Raw genomic sequence first — 20,885 nt, 5'->3', positions numbered from 1 at the left:
AAGTTTGTGATCAGGGGGAAAGCAGCACGTCACACCCAGTAGCCCTGGGGACCTCAGTAGCACACTAAAAGCACATCAGCTCTTTAACCGAGGATGGCTTTGGGGGTCTGGCTCATGGAGGGAGGCATTTGTGAAAGAACAAGATAATCACCTTAACACTCGAGACCAGTGCATATAATGACTTTTGCGTGTGTCCCTGCCATCAAGAAAAAGACTATATTATTTTCAGTACATTATATTTACTGAGATGTGAAGGTCTGTATAAAGTGTAGAAAGATAGCCATCAGAATATCAGAATATGGCTAGCATCCATGAGGACGCAGGTTCAGCTCCTGGCCTCGCTCACTGGGTTGGGGATCCAGGGTTGCTATGAGCTGTGGTGTAGGTTGCAGACCTGGCTTGGATCTGGCATGGCTGTGGCTATGATGTATGTAGGCCAGCAGCTGCAGCTCCAATTCAACCCCTAGCCTGGAAACTTCCATATGCCTTGGGTGTGGCCCTAAAAAGAAAAAAAAAAAAAAAAAAAAAAGTAAAATTAAACACCATGAAATTTTATGCTCTAGTAGAAATTTCACGTTATAAAGAATGTATAAAGCCAGATTTTTTGGGGGGGGGAGAAACCACCACAATCAAACTAAGGAAAAGAGGGATTGGGGGAGAGAATGCATATTTATTTAGTACCTGCTTTGTTTTTGTTCAGTCCTTTCAGCAACACCATGAAATAAGAATTATCATCTTCATTTTGCAGATGAAAAAAATCAAGATTCCAAGACACAAAGTATTTTGCTTGCCTATGTCTCACCACTAATAAATGGTGGCGCTAGGAATCGAACCCGTTTTTATCTGACTCCAAAGTCTACATGTACCTTTTCCCATTATTCTGGGCTGTCACCTCCCAGATTATGATTTTTTTTCCTTTGCATTTGCAGCAAAATTCAAGAAACTTCGGGCTTTAGTTCAGTAGTGCTACTTCAACCCCAAAGGTAACCTGTTGACATGATCAGAGCATGCGAAGGATAGTGAAAACTTGAAACCAGTTTAACAAAATCTGAATAATATTTTGTCTCCTTGGTCACTTAAATCTAAGGCAGTGACAGCAAAAGGAGACACGATTTCATTTTTTCAATGCCTTGAGTAGGATACTTCTGAATCGGAGAACTTTAATGGTTCCTGTAGGCAAGAATTTTGGGTGTGTGGGATTTCACTCTCTAGTGGTTAGAATCCATGTGCCTCGGAGGTTTAGTGTGTCGTGGGTGAGATCAGGGTGGTCACTCATTGGTTGTGTGCCCACCATGCGGAGCAGCCTGGGCATGAGATGGGAACGGACTGCCTTCAGGAAGAACTGACCCCAGATGGAATCACTCTTGGAGGGGAGTTTACAGCCAGTCAATCCTGGGTTAAGACTGTCTCCGAACCAGGCTCCAAGGAACGGGAGGGGCCAGAGAAGACTAACCACCAGGAAGCGAATCCATGAGTATCTTCCCTACTAACCTAAGAGCACAGGCATATAGAGTTTGGAAGGTCTGGACAAATGAAATAATGGCTGACTTGTGAATAAGGATGAAAATATTTGATGATGTGACTCCCAGGGAAGCAATTATGGTTAACCCCTCATTTGTTTGGCATTTTCAAGGATTGAACTGGCCCACATAACTGATTTTTCCAGACAACTAAAACTTTCCTATTTATGTGCCTCGAATGTTTTTAACCAGGCTTAGTGGAAATATTTCTGAACTAGGTTGTACCGTTATCCTGCCTTCTTGAACAGAAGCTGCAAGAAGTAACATTTCCCTGGTCGCCTTTGACGGCAAGTCTGAGAAAACCCGGTTCGAGGAGGTTCCAGTAGTTAGGACATGCAGTTGTGTCACATAACAAGAAATCTGGAGGGGGCAGCACCAGTGATGATGCATCCGACAGCTCAGTGATGTCAGGCTGACTGCCCTCATGGTCACAAGACAGGGACACAGCTCCAAGCCTCAAGATCTCACATGCTAAGATCTAGGCAAGAATGCAATGGGGGCTTCTCTTTACATGTGTCTTTAATCAGAGAGGAAAATATTTCTCAGAGGACCCCTAGCCCACTTCCCCTCGGGTCCCACTGGCAGGACTGAGTCACATTTCCATGCCTTGGTTTCATGGAAGGCTGAGGGAGTGAATGCCCAGCGCTTTCCAACTAGGGGGTGGGAGGAGGGCTCTGCCCATAAAAAAAGAAGGATGGAGAATGGCTGTTGGGTGGGCAACCAAGAGGGCCGGCCAGGTTACCAAGATTGGGAGTAAACATTGCTAGGTATGGTAATAGTTTGAGGGATGGTTGAGATTCTGTTTCTACAGTGAATGGCCCTAGACTGGGATGTTTGCTGATGTCCTGAGTCTGGTTTTATGTCTTTTTCTCCCTCCTTGCCTTGTGCCAGACTGCTAGTTATCACTGCTTGCTTTTAATGTATCTTATCCTCATTTTGCCGTAATTAGTCCCCCCCCGCCCCCGGAAAAAATCGTATGATCAGACTTGTTAGAACTATGCCTTAAATGTCCTGCGTGAGCATGTGGCAGCTGTCCTGTGGATCGGATACAAAGGGTGCATTTCTTTTGGCTGTTCAGTGTCCTTTTTCCATTGTTGAGGTTGGTGGGGGGGTAAGGAGTCTCTAGAAAGTCTTGTGAATGTAGATGAAACTCTGATGAAGTTCTCTTGTGAACAAATGAGCATTTAGGGGCAGTGAAGCTTATTTCCTAGAGAAGGTAAGACCGTCGGAACTTCAGCATGACTTTCCTGAAACCACGAGAGAGGCGGCCAGATTTCTCAGTGCGTAAAGCGACACCCCTCCGCCCCACCTGTGCAGGCTGCATAGCTAGTGGCTGCTTGGGTAGCCCCCCTGACTCTGGGACATGACCAGTGGGACACCTGTCCCTGCAGTGACAGTCCAGCATGCGGCAAGCTGGTGCAGAACTTAACTACGCCAGCCTCCTGCCAGCACGTCGGAGCCCTGTGAGCGACTCGACTCGTGTGACGTGCCCAGGTGGGGCACAATTAGAAGTGTTTGGGTGTGACTTGTTTCAACAAGTTCACAAAGAAAGCAATGCTTCGGAAATGATGAGTGAAATTATACCGAACAAGTGAGGGCCACCCCTTCCGTGGATGGAGAGCTGACCAAGACTCCATCTCTGCATAGGAAGCTGTTGTGAAAATAACCCTGACAGTGAGTTCCTGAGCCCGCCGATGCCATGATTCTACCCTGGGAATCAAACCTGAGCCAGTAGACGGGTTGGGTTCCCAGGAAGCTGATGTTAAAAGGTTCAAACTGGACATTGCTGAGACTGTGAGGCCAAACTTAAACAGCTAAAGCCCCTTGGGAGTTTCTGAAAGCCAGTTAGCTGTTCAAAGGCCTGCTGGTCATTACTTTACTGTGTCAGAAAATCATGAGTTAGCCTGTCGGTGAAATGTTAAGTAACAGAAACATTTGGGGATGAGGAAAAACAAGTTTTGTTTAAAAAAAAAAAAAAAAATCTGACTAATTTGTACCATTCAAATCACTCTTTTAAGAAAAAATGCAAACTATTTCTCATAAATAGTTTAGCTATTAACTCCTTCTTATGCGTAGAACATTTTTAAAGACGCCGTCCTGGAGTTCCCATGGCCCGGCGGTTTAAGGATCCAGCGTTGCCACTGCAGCAGCTCTGGTCACTGTCATCTCTGGCCTGGGAACTTCAACATGCTGCAGGCGTGCCACCCCCCATTTTTTTTTTTTTTTTTTAATGAAATAAAGCAGCCATCCTTTTACTGACTGCTGACTGATCCAGATAGGATACGCCCTAGTTAAGCTGAGCAGGATATTTTTATTTTGCTGATTTTATTTTCTCATGTGAATGAATTTGTAGATTTTTACCTTTGAAATACTCTTGACCATTCCTGCTCCCCTCATCAGCCGGCAGACTGCGTTCAGATTTTAATATTGGCTTCAACTACACTTTTTCAAGAAGAATCTTCAGGGGGACATAGTCATATAATGTGTTTGGAGAGATCGTGGTGTACAGATCAGCGTATATCTGGCTCACAGGTTTTTCTTAATCAGAATAACTCACTTGCCAAGTAAATAAATTTGCAGTCACGTTATGAATCATTTCTGATCTTGGGCATTTAGGGGGTCAGAGTGGATGATTCAGAACTAAATGGGAAAATCGTTTTTCAGCATATCAAAAATACCAGCAACTCATTTTCTGTAAAAACAAAATAACAGGAACAAAAATGTAATGCATTTCCAAGCCCCCTGAAGCTGGTAGCTTGAGAGTCGTGAAGCCTGTGGTAATACCGAGTGGTGATTGTACTTACTTTAAATTTGTAAATTACTGCCGTTGAATTTTATTATTTAAAAGTATTGCTCTTTCGAAGGGCAGCTTGCATGCGAAACACTTTTACCAGTGCTATTGCTGTTGCTTTGGGTGTTAATCTGAATCTCGTTCTATATTTGGAAACATATATAATATAAACATAATGAAATCAAGTTAAAGTATATGTGAAAAGGCATTTTTCTAAAATTAATCAGAGGAAATGAAATGAGTAATCAGAAAAGAGATAAATTTCATTTTAGAAAACATATTTATTCACAATGACCGAAGATGTTACAACTCAAGCTCTGTAAGGAAGGGGATTCGAAAGGGTTTTCTGCATCCAGTTACTTATCATTTGAACGAGTCTGTTTTTTCTTTTGTATTGTTCCTATTTGTTACCACATCTCTGCTTTGGCACAAATAGACATGGGTTGAAACTGCATTGAGGAGTTCCCATCATTGCTCAGTGGAAACAAATCTGACTAGCATCCATGCGGATGCAGGTTCAATCCCTGACCTCGCCCAGTGGGTTAAGGATCTGGCGTTGCTGTGAGCTGTGGTGTAGGTTGCAGACACGGCTTGGATCCTGCGTTGCTGTGGCTGTGGTCGTAGACCAGCGAGATTTGACCCCTAGCCTGGGGACCTCCATATGCCCAGAGTGTGGCAAAAAAAAAAAAAAAAAAAAAGAAACTGCATTGAGGCACTTGGAAAATGTGACTAAAGAGTGGACATTCAAAATCTTGCCATTTTTCTTGAGTTGTGGTGTGATTCATTTGTAGAAACCCCCTGTGGCACTGAGTCAGAGCCAGATATGCACAGAGGTCCAAGAGGTCTTACCCACTGGACAGTTTTGTGTGTGTATGTTTTTAAGTTTGCTAAAGTCCAACTTCCTTCGAGAAATCATTTGGGATACTTTGGACTAGTCCCAGTCATATTTCAGCCTAACTGACATGGTGATGAGAAAGGTCTAACTCTCCAGTATGTATCTTTCTTTCATGTATTTGCCTCATGGAGTCCCAAAGATAAAACTTTTTTTTAATAATGATTTTTATTTTTTCCATTATAGTCGGTTTATAGTGTTCTGTCCGTTTTCTACTGCAGAGCAAGGTGACCCAGTCACACGTACATGTATACATTCTTTTTTCTCACATTATCATGCTCCATCACAAGTGACCAGACATAGTTCCCAGTGCTCTACAGCAGGATCCCATTGCTTATCCATTCCAAAGGCAATAGTTTGCATCTATGAACCCCAAATTCCCAGTCCCTCCCACTGCCTCCTCCTCCCTCTGGATAAAAATTGGTTCATCACTCACAGTAGACTTTGGCTTCCTAAATTGTGATTAGGACATCGTGAGTACATTGGGAGCAGGTTATACCAGTGGCCTCAAGAACAGAAGGCACCGTGACCCAGTAGAAGGAGTTTAGGATTGAAATCATGGGACTCAGTTTGAGTCCTGTCTCTGCGTAGTGATGGCGTGAGCAAGTTAATAAGCCTCGCGGAGACTCAAGTTTGTTCGTCTGTTAAATGCAGATGGTAAAAATGATGTCTGCTTCAAGGAGTTATACGTATCAAATTAACGTATATAAAAGTACTCTGTAAAGCTAGAAAATTCTATACATATTTTCCTTGTGATTATTTTTTATAAATTAATTATGCCTGTTCCTCATCCTGGAAGTGGATAACATTCACATAAATTCACATTATATGCCTTGAAGAATGTGCTACTGAAACAGTGGTTTGGTTTGGTTTGGTTATGGCTGCACCCATGGCATATGCAAGTTCCCAGGCTAGGGATTGAATCTGAGCCACAGCTGCGACCTACACCACAGCTGTAGCGACGCCAGATCCTTTACCCTGCTGCGCTGGGCCAGGGATCAAACCCATACCCCACCGCAGCTCAAGCCACTGCAGTCAGATTCTTAACCCACCGAGCCACAGTGGGTACTCTGAAACCGTCTGTTTTTAGTGATGGTTTGCCTCAGCTAAAAATAGGAAGTCATTTTATTTTTAAAAATGGAGTTAAAGGATCCCCAGGTGAACAGATACAGCACATACTACTTGTTTCCAGCAGATATTAGCATCAGTCTATATTATCACAGTAGACTGTTGCCTTCTGTTAAGGAGCTCCCACTAGTTTAGGAGACATATGAGGTAACACATACGGAAAAACTTAAAACTGTGATTAGAAGCAAAGTGATAACTGTATTTTTTTCTGGTGGTCCAATTGCCATATCCTGTAAGAAAGAAAGATGAACGCTTGCCTTCTTGAGCCCCTTTCCAAATCCATTCTTTAAGGACAGCCTCCTTCCCACCTCCTCCATCAGATTCTAGACAAGCAAGACACTTGCCAACCCATGAGGAGTTTATGGTATAACAGAGACTTCAAGCAGGTAGACAGAGAACTCTGCAGCAGCATATCAAGCAAGATAAATGCCATCTCTGTTCAGGTGGCTGGGGTGCCCAGCTTCTGTAACCATTTCATAGCATCCCTTCAGCACCGCACGCCGTGCCTCACCTTGGCTGAATTTTTATTTACATGTGGTTTGCCTCTCTACCTAGACTGTAAACTCCTTGAAGGCAGGGAAGGTACCTTGTGCTTCTTGGTCCCTCTTTCCGTACCTTTCACCTAAGTTCAGGCAGTATTTGTGTTTCAAATCGAGCCATGTACACCAGTTCCTCCTATCAGGAAGCCAACAGCAAGCCCCCCGTGCCAACTTCACCCACAAGGGGGGCAGTGAGGAAGTGAGAAAGGCTACAACTCATTATCATTCAACTCAGAGGAATAAACTCTGTTTGAAATATAATCCTGATCAAAAAAAGATAAGGAAAGACTGAGGAAATGTTTACACGTTGGGAGAGACTTGATAGATTGGAAGCTGAATGCAGTGTGTTCCCATTGGTTGGATTCTCTGACAACAACGACAGCAAAGGACATGAATGGGAACATTGGTGGGATTCCGATACCATCTATAGTTTAGGGAATGACATTTTACCAATATTAATTGCCTAGTTTGGATCACTGTATTATGTTTATGTAATATGTTAACATTAGGGGAAGCTGGGTGAAGGGGAAACAGGAAGTCTCCATACTATTTTTGCAAATTTTTATAAGTCTAAAATTATTCCAAATTAAAAGGATAAAGCTGGAGTTCCTGTCCTGGCTCAGTGGTTAACGAATCCGACCAGGAACCATGAGGTTGCGGGTTCGATCCCTGGCCTTGCTCAGTGGGTTAAGGATCTGGCGTTGCCATGAGCTATGGTGTAGGTTGCAGACGCGGCTCGGATCCCATGTTGCTGTGGCTCTGGCACAAGCTGGTGGCTACAGCTCCGATTCGATCCCTAGCCTGGGAACCTCCACATGAAGGGGGAGCGGCCCTAGAAAAGGCAAAAAGACGACCAAAAAAAAAGGATAAAGCAAATCGCCCCCCGCCAAGAAAAAAAAAATAGAGCCATGTACCCAACAGTCAGATTTAGCCGAAAGAAGTGTATTAAGATGCCTTTAAGCCCTAACTTTCTTTTCCTTCTGTCTTTGCAGTTGACCTGCCCCTGTTTTTCCCTCGAGACCAGCCAACTCTCACATTCCAGTCCGTCTATCACTTCACCAACAGTGGACAGCTTTATTCCCAGGCCCAGAAAAATTATCCATACAGCCCCAGATGGGATGGAAATGAAATGGCCAAAAGAGCAAAGTAAGTGAATCAATTGTTGTTTCTTACAAGTAGAAACATTTTGTTTGTCTGTTCAGAGGTTGGCAAGCTAACTGCCCACGGGCTAAATCCTACTTTGTGCCTGTTTTTGTGAATAAAATTTTATTGAACTATAGCCACACCCATTTAAAAACTCGTTTTCTGCGGCTGCCTTCCTGCAACAATGGCAGAGCGAGTAGTTGCAGCCGACCACACATATGACCTGCAAAGCCAAAGAAATCTGCTATTTATCCCTTATAGAAAAAGTTAGCCAACCTCCCATCCAGTCTCATCAGGTGGATCGCCATTTTTTTTTAATGAATTACAGGATTTATCTGAAATCTACCTCTCTGTTTCTATCGGAGGATAAGTACTAGGTAAGAATTGGAATTATTGGAGTTCCTGCCATGGCGCAGTGGTTAACGAATCCGACTAGGAACCATGAGGTTGCGGGTTCGGTCCCTGCCCTTGCTCAGTGGGTTAAGGATCCGGCATTGCCATGAGCTGTGGTGTAGGTTGCAGACGCGGCTCGGATCCCGCGTTGCTGTGGCTGTGGCGTAGGCCGGTGGCTACAGCCCCGATTGGACCCCTAGCCTGGGAACCTCCATATGCCGCGGGAGCGGCCCAAGAAATAGCAAAAAGACAAAAAAAAAAAAAAAAAAAAAAAAAGAATTGGAATTATGGGTAAATTGTGTCAGTGATGAAAATGTCAGTAGCAACTTTTGTATTTTTTAATGGGAAATTTCATCGGACAGTAAACAAAAAGAACTTCTACCTAATAGCCAATACCTGGAGCCAGGACCTAGTTTCTCCTATGGAACTGTAATGCCTTTGAAGGAACAGAGCGAATTATATACCCCATTGCATCTGTGCAGCCATAGCCCAAAGGAGGGCCTCCATCTTCTTTGATTGAATACATGGCTGTACAGAGAGCTTAGAATGCTTAAAATCCTTATGGCACTGAGTTGGGAATTTAATAGAGGTTGAAGTTGGGAATTTAGAGGTATAACGAAGCACATGAATCTCTCTGTGGAAAGCTTTCATCAGTCATATGGAATAGGTAAATGTTGAGATATGCAGAGTGTTTTTTATAGGTAGGACTTTTAGTATCTGGAGCACCTGTCTTCATGAACCATGGCCTCCTAGACTGAAGCACCAGTGGCTCAACACCATAGTTTTCAAAAGGAACTCAGAATGGCCCGTGGTGATTACTTTATCTCTCTGAACTGCCATATGCTCGCGCCTGTGATCTCAGCTAAAGGATGGCCAGTTCCAAAGAATCACCGAAATGAAGCATATCTATTAAGGATCCTTTTCATTTGCTCATCCAGTGTTTATTGAGAATCCACCATGTTCCAGGCAAGATGCTCCATGCTGGGGATACAGTGACACCCCCAGCATGGAGGGGATGGATTAGAAATTGCCCATGTCTTCATGGAATCTATAGCCCAGCAGGAGAGATTTATCGTTATCAGACTTATGATGGTTTTAAAGTACCTGCTAATAAAACCTGGCCTTCCAGACCTAGAATGCCCTCAATGGGTAAGACTTCTTGCTCTTCCTGCCCCTTCCTGAGACCGCTTTCCCTCCCTGGGGGCCTCCTAATATCGTGTATACTTTCTATAGTACAAGACCTTCCCACGTAGCAGGATTGGGGCTCTTTTAAATAATGACATGGCAGAGTTCCCTGGTGGCCCAGTAGGTTAAGGATCAGGCATTGTCTCTGCCGTAGCTCAGGTCACTGCTGTGGCACGGGTTCCATCCCTGGCCCAGGAACTTCTGCATGCCATGGGCACCAACAAAAGAAAGGGGAAAAAAAGGACAGGGCAGCTTCCTCTAGAAACACAGACCTCCTCAGATGCACATGTGGAATCCAGAGCTGTTGTTATCTGAACCTTCAGTGTGTCTTTCCTCCCTGTAGTTTCCCTTTTTGTCCATGATGCCCAAGTCTGAAATTCTCTTTAAAGGAAAAAAAAAAAACAAACATATGCAATTATAACTAATAACAGTGAGTTAGACCTACTTATCTTGAAATAAACTCGGAAGAAGCAATTATGAAGAGAGTTTCATGTTCGAGGGGTTACAGTTGTTTAATTTTCTGGGCTTTCCCTGTGTATACATAGGATCTGCCCTTAAAGATGGCTGTTATTTGTGGTATGTGCTGTGGAGTTTGAACCAGACGTGTTTTTGTGGTTTCCATGGCAAAGCTATCTCGTGTGTGTGTGTGTGTGTGTGTGTGTGTGTGTGTGTGTTTGCACACTCTTCCTAAGTAGACATTTTAGCGTCTATGAATTGAGTCTTTAAGGAGCTGCAGACCACAAGACTCTGATTTCAGGATAGGAATATCGTAAGTGAAGCCTGTTTACCTTAACAGATTGGTTCAGAGTTGCAAGAGACATTTGCTTTACCCTTCCACCAGCCTCAAGAAAACATCTGAAGTAACGTTAAAGAAAAAAAAAAAAAAATCTGCTTTCTCCAATGGATCCATTGTAAATGTAATAACAGAGAAAGCTAGCAGCTCATGGTAGGAGGAAGAGACATAGTTGAAAAGCTCTCTGCTGCAGTGGACCTGAGTAATTTCCCTGGGCTGTGTCAGAAGGCCAGGTAATGGGTAAACAAGCCAGAGCACTGCCCTGCAGTGCAGACCAGAGCTTGGTGGAGGAGGCGGAGCGCGAGCACAGAGAGAAAGGCCAGCTGCAGCGCTCCTTACCCGCCCTGCATCTTTGTCCTGTGAAAATACTGTATGTATACAGTGTGTAAAAGGCTGTAATTCACTTGGAGAGCTCTGCCAGGACATAAACACTCTCACGGTTTATGATCAGCGCTAGAGCCCTTTGAGTGGAGGCAGCTGTTTCTTCCCTCCCGTAGAGCAAAATTCTAAACATGTGAACTCAGAAAGGACCCTTGCTGGCGCTGACCGGGGCTTTTCTTGCAACGCGTTCTTCTTGCTCACGGCTGTCCCAGCAAGTTCTGTTCCTCACAAGTGAAATAGCCTCTGCTGGGTGAGCACAGGCTTCAGGGTCCTTCGTGCCCCAGTACCCGTCACAGGTTCTAGTCCATAAGCTCCGTGACCTTGGGCAGGGCTGTTAACCTCTCAGAACTTTGTCCTGTAAAACGAGGCTGAACGCGTCCCGTCCCCGTAGATGGGCTTGCTCAGAAGGGTCAGGGGTGGGTGGACACGTGAAAGACCCTTGGGCTTAGCTTCTGCTTTTTGCCCCAGTGCCTGTGCCCCCTGCTTCCCTCCTGCCCTCTTTCTGCGCCTTCAGATCCACTCATCCTTCCCTGTTTTCCTCGCCGTTTTCCCAGCCACGCTGCCCAGCAGGCAGCACTTTTGTCTCTGTCCAGTTTCAGTTGACTATTGGCCATAGACTCTCTTTTGTATTAGTTGATTTTTCACATCTCTGTATACATCTCATTTCCTTAGTCACATTGTGAGTTCTTCGAAGGCAAGGGTTTTGCAGATAAATCTTTTAAAAGATAGTGCATTGTAATTTACATACAGTTGTAGTTTACATGCAATGAAGTGGGCAGATTTAAATGTATCTTTTGATGGAATTTTGACAGTTACCTTCTATCCCTTTCTGGTTAAGTCTCCTCACCTCCCAGACAAACTATCTGATTTCTGTCACCATGTCTTAGTTTTTCCTCTTCTGGATGCTTCTTGGAATAATAGATTGTATTCTTTTGTGGTGTTTGTGTTCAAAATAATTGTTTTAGATTTACCTGTTATGACATTCCTTCCTTATTGCTGAGTAATATTTCATTATAGGAATAGACTATAATTTATGAATCCATTCCTCTGCATATGTATATGTAGGTGGTTTTCATTTTGGGGATTTTTATGAATAAAGCTGCTGTGAACCTTCTTATTTAAGCTTTTTAATAGACACATGTTTTCAGTTCTATGGGTAAATGCCTGGGAGTGGGAATATGAGCATAATTAACTTTATAAGAGACTGAGAGTCTTTTTCTGAAGTCACTGTACCTGTTTATATTCCTACTGGCCATATACCAGGTTCCGTGTTTATTCCGTATCCTCTCCAGCACTTGGTATTGTCAGTGTTTTTAACTATTTTAGAGGGGATGAAGTGATTTTTTTATTTTTTATTTCTGGATGACTGATGATGTTGAGCTTATTGTGAATCTTCCTTTGTGAAGTGTCAGCTTGGTCTGTTTATTATTGAGTTTCAAGAGGTCTTTATATATTTGTTAGAAATGCATGTTACAAATAGTTTCTCCTAACTGATGACTTTCCTTTTCATTTTCTTCACAGTGTCTTTTGATGATCAGGAAATTTTTCACAAAATCTTTTTCATCGGTGTTTTCTTTTGGTGTTTCTTATGGTGTTATGTTTTTTATATCCTCATAATTCTTTGCCTACTTCAAAGTCAGAAAGAGATTCTCCTATGTCTTTTGCTAGAAGCTCTGGTTTGGGTTTGACATTTAGGTCTATGATCCATCTCAAATTAATTTCTGTGTATAGTATGAGGTAGAAACTAGTGATAACTTTTTATTTTTACTTTTTATTTTAAGTTTCTTCAAAAAACTTTTCTTTCCTTTTTGAATTACCTGCATCCCTTTGTCAAAATCAGTTGACCATGTATAAGTTAGTCTGTTTCTGGATATCTGTTCCATCTTTCTGTTTTTTGTTTGTACATCAACACCAGCATATCTTAAAATCAGGCAATGTAAATTCTCAGCTTTGTTCTTTTTAAAGATTGTTTTTGACCATTCTAGGGCCTTGGCGTTTATATAAGTTTTGGAATCAGTGTGCCAATTCCAACCCACCTCCCTCTCAAAAAAAGCCTGCCGAAATTTTGACTGGGGTGCACTGACTTTGCAGACCGACAAGGAAAGAATTGACATGTTCATACTATCGAATCTTCCAGGCAATAAGCATGGTTTAATTGGGTCCTCTTTATTTCAGAAATGTCTTGAGATTCAGTGTGGAGGTGTTGGGTAATTTTTAGCGTTTTTGCTTTTATTAGGTTTTATGTTCCACTTGTTGCTAGTGTACAGGAATACAAATTATTTTTCTATATTGACCTTGTGTCCTGTGACATTGCTAAATTTAAAATTCTACCAAGTTCTGGTAGATGTTTTTGTAGATTTCTTAGAGTTTTTTACATAAATAATCATATCATCTGTTAACAGCTTGGCTTCTTTCTTTCCAGTGTTTATGATCTCTATGTTTTTTAGTTTCTTTCTTTCTTTTTCTTTTTTTCCTTTTTTTTTAACTTCCTTGCACTGACTGGGGCCCTCAGTCCAATGTTGTACACAAGCGGTGTGAGCAGACATCTGGCCTTATATTTCCACATTAAGGTTGAGGTCAGCTGTAGGTTTTACATAGATATCTTTATCGAATTGAAGAAACTCCCTTATGTTCCTGTTTTGCTAAGCGTCTTTATCATGGGTGAGTAATTGAATTCTGTAGAATGCTTTTTCTACATCGTTGACATGATCTTGTAGTTTTGCTTGATTCTGTTAAACTGGTGAATTGCATTAATTAGCTTTTCAATGTTAGGCTAACCTTGCATTCCAGGGATAAATAAAGCCTTCAGAGTCATGATATTTTATCCTTTTTTATGTTATCAGATTTGATTTGCTAAAATTGTGTTGAGTTTTACATCTACATTCGTGAGTGGTAGTCTGAAATTCCTTCTTTTGTGTTGTCCTTGTTAGGTTTTGATAATAACACGCTACTGGCTTCATAAGATGAGTTGGCAAGTTCTCTTTCCTCCTCTGTTTTTTGAAAGAGTTTGTGTAGGTTTGGCTTTTTTTCTTTTTTTTTTTTTTTTTCTGAATGTTTGATAGAGCTTTATTTGTGGGAAGAAATTCAGTGTCTATACTAAATATAGGGATACTGAGATTTTAAAATTTCTTTTTGTGGTGGTTTTAAAACATGGTGATTTTTTTTTAAAAGAAATTTATCCATCATGTCTAAGTTGTTGAATTAACTGGCAAAGATTACTTATAGTCTTATTTTTCTTTTAGTATCCGTAGGAGCTATAGTGATAGAACTTCTTTCATCCCTTATAGTGAAAATTTGTAAAATTCTTTTCTCGCCCCTTTATTTCAAACTGTCTGTCTAGAGGCTTATCAATTTTTGTAACCTTTTCAAGGAAGCAGCTTCTGACTTTATCCATGGTTTATTTTCTACTTTATTAACTTATACTTTTATCTTTATTATTTTCTTCTACTTACTTTTGGTTTGATTTCTTCTTTTTCAATTTTCTAAGGATAGAGGCTTATTAATTTTAATCCATTATTTTTTTAAATATAAGCCTTTAAAGCTATGCATTTCTCTCTAAGGTTTGCTTTCACTGCATTTAGCAAATTTTGATATGTTGTTTTTCATTATCCTTTTGTTAGAAGTATTTTCTAGTTTCCTTTGTGGTTTCTAGTTTTTGTCTGTTTGGTTTTTTGGGGTTTTTGTTTGTTTGTTTGTTTGTTTGTTTTTCCTTTCTTGGCTACAGCATATGGAAGTTCCCGGGCCAGGAATTGAATCCAAGCCACAGACACAACCTGCAGCACAGCTGCAGCAATGCCAGATCCTTAACCCACTCTGCTGGACTGGGGATTGAACCTGCGCTGCTCAGAGACAATTCTCTTTGAACCATGGATTATTTATAATTGTGCTGCTTTAATTTCAAGTGTTTGAGGATTTTTCTGAATATTTTACTATTATTGGTAACTAATTTACTTCTGTTTTGGGCAGAGATTATAATCTGTATGATTTTAATCCTTTGAAATCAGATTTGTTTTATGGCCCAGTATATGGTCTGTCTTGGTAAATAGTCCATGTGAACTTGAAAAGAATGTGTGTCCTGAAGTTTCGAGGTATAGTATCTATATACATATTAAGTCAAATAACTTGTTAGTGTTACTCAAATCTTCTGTACCCTTACTATTATTTTTATGTTATTTTGTCAGTTACCAAAAGGTGTTAAAATTTCCATCTATGATTTCGGATTTGTCTGCTTCTTTTTTTAGTTCTGACATTTTTTACTTTTCATATCTTGACGTTTCATTACTTAAGTACATACATTCTTAGAATTGTTATGTCTTCTTAATAAATTGGACCTTCTCACTCTTGCTATTTCTGATAATACTCCTTAACGTGAATTCTGCTTTGACTGCTGGTAATACGGTTGCACCAGCTTTCTTGTGCTTATTTCTTGCATGGTATATCTCTTTTTATCCTAGTGTGTCTTTACATGTCAAGGAAATCTTTTGTAGTTTGGGTTAGGGTTGGGTTTTTAAAATTAGTCTGATAATCCTTGCCTTTTAATTGGAGTGTTTGGTTCATTTACACTTCACATGATTAATAAACTAGTTGGGTGTAAGTCTATTTTCTTACTGCTTGTTTAATTTCCTCTGTTCCTAGTCTGTTCTTCCATTTGATTTATTTGAGTATTTTTTTTTTAGTAAACCATTCTCTCTTATATTGGCCTTTTAGTCACAGCTCTGTGTATCATATTTTAGTTATTAACACAGTAAAATACACTCATCACTTATCTCAGTCTACCACGAATTACTATTATAACACTTCAAGTATAATGCAGAAACCTAAAACTGTGTAATTCTCTCTATTCTTTCTCATATCCTTTGTGCAATTATACTCAGGTGTTTCACTTCTTCATATATTATGAGTTTCACAGTATATTGTTCTTACTTTGGCTTTTAACAAAGTCGATTCACTTTTAAAGAATTTAAGAAAAGAAGGAAAAATTATGTTCCTTTTTATTCTGTAACTTCCGAACATAGGTAATAGAGAATCGTTTCCTTCCCAAAACAAACACACAAAAGACTCTTATTTTTTAAATGTCTTCCTTGGAACGAGCCATCAGAGAGCCACATCCAGCCTATATGCAGGGGACGTTGTTTGAGATTCTTAGTCCCCTGCGTGACATCCAGGCACCTCTGCCTGCCCTGTGGACTTCCCCAATGCAGTGCACCCTCACACTTTCTTGGGCTCATCGCTGCAGCCCTGTGAGGGGTACAGTGCAGGAATCCTCACTACCCTTAATGCTGACAAAAAACTGAGGTTCCTGGAGTTCCCATCGAGGCTCAGTGGTTAACGAATCCAACTAGGAACCATGAGGTTGCGGGTTTGATCCCTGGCCTCGCTCAGTGGGCTAAGGCTCCGGCATTGCCATGAGCTTCGGTGTAGGTTGCAGATGCAGCTCCAATCCCGAGTTGCTCTGATTGGACCCCTAGCCTGGGAACCTCCATATACCGCGGGAGCAGCCCAAGAAATGGCAAAAAGACAAAAAAAAAAACAAAACCCTGAGGTTCAGAGAGACTCAGTGACTTTCTGAAGGGCACACAGCTAGCTTCTGGTGGAGTCGGTGCTCCACACAGGGTCCCTGACTTTCTGCATGTCTGTGCCTGGGCAGACGGATAAACCTTCCCGTTCTCTTTACCACTTGTCTGCACCTCTCTCTTCAGAGACCCAGCATGACTAACAGAAATACAGAGAGGACCTTCATGGGGCACCTAAGAGCACTGGCCCTAAAGTCAAGACATATCTCTGCTACCGACTGGCCATGGGACTTGGGGCAAGTTCATGGTCTCCCTGAGTCTGTCTCCTGAATCTGGGAAACAGCGAAGCTAGTTTAGAAATGGGGTGCGTGGTTTCCTGTTGCTGTTTCCCAGATGACCACACATTTAACAGCCCCGATTATTAGCTCTCACTTTCCGTGGGTCAGGAGTCCAGCGGAACCTTCCTGGCTTCTCTGTGCAGGGTCCCAGAAGACCAAAATCAAGGCGTTGGCTGGAGCTGCGACCTCATCGGAGGCTCGGGGTCTCTTCCGAGCTCACTCAGGTTGTTGGCGGAGTTCCGTTCGTAGTGATTGGTAGGACGGAGGTTCCTGTTCCTTACTGGCTGTCACCTGGAGGCCAATTCCTTGCCACATGGTCAGGCGGGCAGTGGTGTATCACGTCCTCATGTCTCCAGGTTCTGACTTCCGTGTCACCATGGCACTGACATCTAGACTCAGATTTAAAGAGTTCGTTTGATCAGGTCAGGCCTACCAGTCACTCCCCTTTCCTTCGTCATCCATTCCCTGTAACGGAGCCCACCTACAGCCATCAAATCCATCATTTTCGCAGCCTTGGCGATTATACAGGGAGTGCAGAATCTTAAGGGCTGTGGCCCTAGAATTCTGCCTACTACCCAGGGTAACGTGGGCGAATCGTCCAACATAGAACCTGGCATGCTGTGAGCATTCAGTAAATATGAATTATCAGTGTCATCATCCCTGGAGGAAAATAAAGATTTTTCGCTAAAAGATAGCAGAGTCGGCCCTGCTATCTACACATGCACCCGAGTAAACAGCCCCTCAACCTCAGTGACTTGGCCAGAGATTCCTAAGCTCTCGGCTGCCCTCTGCATGGCTGCCACCCCCCATCATTGTATCTTTTTGCTACCAGCACAGCCAGTTTGAAAGTGGAAAAGGTCCATCCTTCAACTGTTTAATCTACATCGAACCAGTTATCATTTAAAAAAACAAACAAACTAGGAGTTCCCTGGCAGCTCGGTGGGTTAAGGATCCAGTGTGGTCACTGCAGTGGCGCAGGTTCAATCCCTGGCCCAGGAACTTCCACATGCCATGGGCATGGCCAAAAAAAAGAAAAAAAAGAAAAAAGAGGGAGAGACACTAGTTCAGGGGGGAGGAACCCCCTAAACCCACTAGTTACCTGTCTTGGGATCTTGTTTGTAGCATTAGCTCTATCTAGATGAGTGAATCAGATTTTTATAACCTTTTTTTTTTTTTTTTTTTTTTAAATGGCCACACCTGCAGCATATGGAGGTTCCCTGGCTAGGTGTCTAGTCAGAGCTGCAGCTGCCAGCCTATGGCACAGCCACAGCAACACCAGATCTGAGCCATGTCTGTGACGTACACCGCAGCTCACAGCAACACCAGATCCTTTAATCCACTGAGTGAGGCCAGGGGTTGAACGCACCGCCTCATGGATACTAGTCGGGTTCTGAACCTGCTGAGCCACAACGGGAACTCCTGTAATCCTTTCTAATCTGATAAATCTATGCCTAGGTGGAGTGAGTTTTCCCTGAGTTGCCTCGTTTAAAGCATCAGGTTGATCCTAGAGGCCTGAGCAGGGTCTTAGACTAGAATTTAACCCCCAAACCACCTACGGCAATGGCTTGTCACACGTTAAATCCGTTATGTAAATGAAATTAAAGAGTATTTCCAAAAAATAGCTTCGCGGCCAAGGCATGGGAGTAATTCATCGTGACCCTTCTAAAACATTTTATTGTTTCCCTTCTTCCTCCAGATCAGGATGAGCTATTTGTCTTGTTTAGAAACTTAGCCGGATACTCGCCAAACAGTCCATAATTTCCTATATGCCGCTCCTCGCCGTGCATACTTCTGTTGTGTGTCGTGTCATCCCATTGTCTTTGCAGAAAAAAACCTTCTCTTTCGAGAATTTTTTGTAATGCTACATTGTGGACTATTTCAATTATTTCTCATGGTTCATACTTCAATATTCCCAAAGACGCTTGTTTCATCAGACGTCTCATTAGCTGCCAAATGCTTCACCCCGGTCTTAAGCCTTAGTCCTCTAAATAAAGCAGATAAAAATAGATCTTCTCTCCTCCAGGGGGTTAGATGTCCCCACCTGATCTGCTTCCCATCCCCTCCGGGACTGTGGCCTGGGGCCCCTCGGGACGCCTTGGAGCTCGGTGTGGAAACCCCAGGTCTGAGCGGGTACTTCACCGTGTGGTTGCAGGAGCCCTGAGGCCTGAGAATTCTTTGGAGACTAGGGTAGGGCTGCTGGGGGGAGGGTGATCACGAAGCTTAGGTGGTTATAATGGGAGCCTATTTATGCATTCGTTCCTCCAGAAATTGCTCACTCAGGTCTTCGGGTAAGATTTACTTGTGGCATCAGGCCTCTCTCTGCAGCCCCTGTGCTTGGTGAGCTGGCTGGAGGGAGCCCTGGCCCAACCAGCTTTGGGGCCCGGGGATCCAGACATGGCTCAGTGTTAGGGAAAACCCTGGTAGGGACTTTGCAATCCTCTCCCTTCTCGGGGGTGGGTGCGGCCACTACACCGTCCTCTGCTTTCTGTCTGTGTGTCTGTAGCTCCCATCTGGCGCCCAGGGGTAGGGGCTGACGGGGAAGGTAAGAATTGTGGCCCCTGTGATTGGTCACCCCCACAGCCCTTTTGCAAGGGGAGCAGGATGGAGCCACACTGGGCAGAGGGAAGAGCACCGAGCTGGGCAAAGCAGAGTTGGGCTCCAGGGAGGCTCTGCCCCAGGGGGCCCAGCAGGGCTCAGACCTCGGTGACAGAGCCTGCAAACCCAACTGCTGCTATGATTCATGGGTTTTCTTTTTTCTTTTGTCTTGCCTTGAGTTTCCTAGGAATAGTTCCCTTTAAAAACTCCCAACCTATCTCAGCCAAACTCCCCTCAGGAGAGAAGAGGGAATTTTCCAGGCCCGGGCCAGCGTAGCCACATGCAGCGGGCAGGAGAGAAACCAGGGATGGTGCCTACCGAGAAATTAGGCAAGGCCGAAGGTGCCAGAGCCTTCCACCACCACCCCCTCCCAAGTCCTACCCCCTCCCAGGGTTCCTGCGTCCTTCCTGGAACACCCTTCTCAGAGCTAGAGAAGCTCTGAGGAGAAAAATAAAACCAAGAAATAACATGACATTTTTGGATCCTTGGCCTCTCCCAAAGTATCATTTTGAAAAGTCTCTTCAAGGGAATCGGTTTGTTTTTCCCTTCGGGAGACAGAGCAGCAGAGATGGGGAGACAGCCAGATCAGCCTGTCCAGGCATCCTCTCCACATTGTGTAGGTCAGGGAAAACATGTTATTGATTAGAACCTGGCATCTGTTGCTGGGGAATGATAAGCTCCATTAAAAGGATAATGATAAGCCTGGCCATCAGTTACTGCTGATGCAGCCCTCTTCCCGGAGTGGGCTGCTCACATCCTCCCAGCCGGCACAGACCAGGCTGTACCAGGCACGGCGCATTCACAGCCCCGTGCAGCAGCCCCTCCCCTTCGACGGGACCCCTCAGGCCATCTCTTCCAGGCCCTTCCACTGTGTTCCTGGCCTCCTCGGGGTCCGCTCTTGGGCCGCTCTAAGGACTGTTTTCAGGACCAAAGCTGCTGTCCGTGGAAAACGGGGTGAGGGTTTACCTTCTGATCTCAGTCCCATCAGCCAGAAGAAGCTGCACATGGAAGGGTGACTGCAAGATCAAGACAGCTTTGTCGGGGAACCCACTTCATGGTGCTGTTGTGAGAGCTACCCATCCTGATGATCTGTCCGGCCACTGGGCAAATGATAACCAAGCGCAGCCATGCCCTTGTTTGTGACTTAGGGTCATACATTCCCTTTCTTGGAAAAATAGACAGATATCTCGTGGAGTGAGAAAGGCAGGCATCGAGGAGTTGGTTGGGGATTTTTATATTGTACCAAAGTACAAACACACACTTCTTCATGGAATCAAAGTTGCCTTTGAACTGTAGGAAGAAAAAAAAAACAAAACAAAACAAGTGCCAGAAGTAAAGAAAATGCACAGAGTAATGGCCTGGAAGTTAGGAGACCCATTCTTCTCTGGGCACCGTTAGCAGCACTCTGTGTGAACTGGAAAGACCCCTCCCCTTTCCGGGCCTTGGAATGACCCTCATCTGAGAGCCCTGGGCTCGTAACTGGTGATCATTAAGCTCTAATATATTTCTGGATTTTTTTCTTTTTTTTTGTCTTTCTTTTTTTTTTTTTTTTTTTTTTTTTTTTTTTTGTCTTTTTGCCATTTCTTGGGCCACTTCCCACAGCAAATGGAGGTTCCCAGGCTAGGGGTCCAGTCGGAGCAACGTGGGATCTGAGCCGTGTCTGTGACCTACACC

At 43.4% G+C, this 20,885-nt stretch overlaps 1 protein-coding gene across 1 annotated transcript in view; it reads left to right on the top strand.

Annotated features, from left to right (window-relative positions):
* BABAM2 (BRISC and BRCA1 A complex member 2) overlaps positions 1 to 20,885 on the top strand; it is a 431,165-nt gene that overhangs the window by 385,412 nt on the left and 24,868 nt on the right. The window contains exon 11 of the mRNA XM_021088348.1: positions 7,863 to 8,016. Coding sequence (XP_020944007.1) covers positions 7,863 to 8,016 — 154 coding nt within the window. The remainder of the gene's footprint in view (positions 1 to 7,862; positions 8,017 to 20,885) is intronic.

This window comes from Sus scrofa, chromosome 3 (assembly GCF_000003025.6).
Source record: "Sus scrofa isolate TJ Tabasco breed Duroc chromosome 3, Sscrofa11.1, whole genome shotgun sequence".
NCBI lineage: Eukaryota > Metazoa > Chordata > Mammalia > Artiodactyla > Suidae > Sus > Sus scrofa.
This window is presented reverse-complemented; position numbering and strand designations above follow the sequence as displayed.